Source organism: Rhea americana, unplaced genomic scaffold, assembly GCF_003343005.1.
Source record: "Rhea americana isolate MKP2758 unplaced genomic scaffold, rheAme1 scaffold_11, whole genome shotgun sequence".
NCBI classification, from domain to species: Eukaryota; Metazoa; Chordata; class Aves; order Rheiformes; family Rheidae; genus Rhea; species Rhea americana.
The window spans coordinates 9,803,252-9,806,340 of NW_028185150.1; the positions used below are offsets into that span (position 1 = coordinate 9,803,252).

The 3,089-nt window shown below is 36.9% G+C and overlaps 1 protein-coding gene and 1 long non-coding RNA gene across 2 annotated transcripts in view; one reads left to right on the forward strand and one right to left on the reverse strand.

Annotated features, from left to right (window-relative positions):
• The first annotated feature begins 236 nt into the window (after positions 1 to 236).
• On the forward strand, positions 237 to 3,079 carry LOC146601103 (uncharacterized). The gene is made up of 3 exons (XR_014896759.1): positions 237 to 328; positions 1,750 to 1,844; positions 2,692 to 3,079. It is a non-coding gene; the product is annotated as an uncharacterized LOC146601103 (long non-coding RNA).
• The window catches only part of PIP5K1B (phosphatidylinositol-4-phosphate 5-kinase type 1 beta), a 105,038-nt gene continuing 104,007 nt past the window's right edge, over positions 2,059 to 3,089 (reverse strand). The window contains exon 15 of the mRNA XM_085312532.1: positions 2,059 to 2,637. Within this exon, the coding sequence (XP_085168658.1) occupies positions 2,635 to 2,637 (3 nt within the window). The 3' untranslated portion in view covers positions 2,059 to 2,634. The remainder of the gene's footprint in view (positions 2,638 to 3,089) is intronic.

Consider the following 3,089-nt stretch of genomic DNA (forward strand, 5'->3'; position numbering starts at 1 on the left):
CAACAAGAAATCACATTTTGGGATAGGAATTAGTATTTTCAAAATGTTGAATTCTAGTAGAAGGACATACAGTCTTTTTTTTTCTTTTTTGGGGGGGAGGGGGGAAAGGAAGACTATTCCAAGCTATTGCAAAGGCAAAACTCTCCCTCTGAATGCCACAGGATTAAGTTACAGGGTCAGATACAACCAGATTTAGAGTTATTCCCTATATATCTCTAAGTGGGCATCAACCTGTGCTTTTATCTTCCAGGCAGCTTAGAGGGCCCAAGTTTTGCATGCTGATAGTCTGCATGCCTGTGACCTAATTCTTCATATTTTGCTCCTTGTGGTGAGTTCCATCTGTTCAGGGCTAAAGAAAAATACTAATACATCACTTTAGTACTCCAGGGAGTTAATTATCTGTGCCCATGCCTTCTGTGTGTGTTTTATTTTTACTTGACAAGCATTCCCTTACCAGCTTGGATATGTGTTTGAACATCTTTAAATCCTAAAAGAGTYACCAATGATGCAAACTGAAGAGAAATCAAATTTGGGCATGAAACATACACATCCTTATAGGCCTCCTGTCCTCTTGGATGTTTGAATTTTTAGGCCATTTCAAGCACGAAAGGGAAAGAGTGTCAAGTTATTGGTCACTAATATTGCTCAGCTGTAGTCACTCTTCCCCCTCAGTGGAAGCACACACTGATAAAAAGAAATTATTAAGTGGACATGCTTCAGAGGTGGATTTACCACTACGCTCCATAATCTACAGAGGATTTCCTTTAGCAAGTATTAGAGGACTGTTTTCATTTATAAATGACCTTTTTAAAAGGACTGTACATAAAGGATGGTTCATTCTCTGAAACATTTAGTAGAAACACTCTGGTTCTGGGCAGAATGGTCACGTTTAAGTTTTTCGTCCTCTGGATTCTTGCTAATGATAAACAATTTGGATACTGCAGCCTGCTAGTTAACTGGAAAAAAAATCAACTTAGTATATACTTCCTTTTGGAGTTTAACCTAGTGCTTAAACTAAGAACTTTAAACTTCTCTCCCTTAGTAAGGCGAAACAGAAATACTTACTTTGCATAGAAACACCTTCTAAGTATGCTATACACAGTGCATGAAGAAGCAGACACATGGAAGTATAAAATTGTTTTGCTTGCAGAGCATACAGATTTGTCTCTGCATTTCCAGGGAGAATGCTGTAGAAGAATTATCTTGCTGAGATTAAGCAGTCTCATTGTAAAACCTAGAAAGGGACAGTCATAAGATATAGCTTCTAGGTTCAGCCAGAGACTCTACATGGAAAAAGAATCAATTGGCCCTTTTCTGTTCTTTGCATACTGTCCCTCCACTCCTGGTCAGGTGTATGGTATAAGATCACAAGAAGGCAAGAGAAAAGAAACCTTAAATGAGAAATTCTAGAGAGAGGTATAAGGCTTAATTCTAGGAATTAAAGTGCCAGATTTTTTGCCAAACCATCAGGTATGCTCGCACTTTCTCCTAGAGGAGGTATTATTCCTCGTAGCTTTCATACACTTTGAAGCAACAACTGTTTACTTTTTAAATGCAATACTGCATTGAAGTGTAAAATCTTGGGCTGGTGGTCATTGGAGCTTGTGATCATGTTCTTGCTGTTAGCGGAATAAGGGAAACCAGACCAGTTTCTATATAATCTTAGAATGATTGACTATACCAAACATCCTGAAATGTTGTTGTCAAGAAGTGCCTACTGAGTATGCTCCTTTGCCTTTTCTACTGTAGCTAAAAGATTCTCCACTGAAGAGCTGATAGAAGGTCGAGACAGATGCCGTGTTATGCAGTGGATTGGCCCATCTCATAAAGACCATTTCTTGAAGGTATAGAACTTGAAATACCAGAACAGTACATCTTGTATAAATCACAAACAAGTTGATACTTGTCAAAGTCTTGGGAACAAAATATTTTATTTATCAATAAAACTATAGTTTACAGTAGTATTTACTAAATAAATTATATAATTTCTCTTTTACAAGCAATAAACTAAAATCAAAAATATTTCATAGACAATATATGTACACAGCATAAGGCCTTATTATAAATAACAACTTTCTCTTCTTTTCACCAACAGTGAAAATAGTTTTCGAGGCTCATTTTCATATATTATGTGAAGAGACTTACCTTAACCCTTGCATGTAATCAATTCAAATTTCCACCAGTATGGACTTAAGTGATTAGAATTGAAGGGTGAAAACAAATAAAGTTAATTTTACTCACCACTGTGCTGATTTTTAAATAGATAAAGCAGATAATACACTTTGCTTGTGCATAGTTACAGAAYGCATGCAAGAAAATACCACTTTCAAGTCCAAAAAAGGGTGATTGGCAGGTTACTAGAAAGCAGCTCTTAACAGACAGTTCTTCACAATTCAGCAAGCAACAGCACGTGATAGCAGAGTGTGGAATGTTTCATGTCACATTTGCCAAGTCTATCAGTCTTTTCCGTGCTTCAAAGATCCTGACGTTTCTTAGAGRTAAGTCCAGTTGATTATTACTCTTTGACTAGTAGGCTCAGCAGTTCATTCTTTTTAAACCAGGAGTGCAGAGAGTGCTGGTCATCAGCTGTGGTCATTTCTGTCCATTGTAGTTTTATTCTTCATGTGTTCTTTATTACTGGAAATACAGAAATAACAAGCAAAAGGATTATATGTGTTTTCTTTCTTACAGAGTTTTAAATGAATAAAATTGCAAGAAGTTGCAGCACAGTTCAGTAGTGATTCTGCTCCCACCTTGCCCCCAAGTCAAAAGCATCAGGTCTGTTCTTGCACAGCAGCCAGAAGCAGCTACAGAACTTCTACAGAGGCAGCTACTAYGTAATAGAAACAGTTGATCATTTTTTAGCATCTTTATGAAGTTGGAGAGGAAAGTAACACTGTTCTTTGCTAAACACTTTACTACCATTAGTAAAGGTAATAGTACCTTTACTGTTCAAGCTAAGGATAAACTGACTCCTGAACAAATGTTACAGTAAAATCAAATGCACCTACAACTACTGTTTCCAGCTTGGAGGAAAACACAGAAACAAAAAATAAACATCTGAAGCAACCTCACTTTAAAGACTTCAA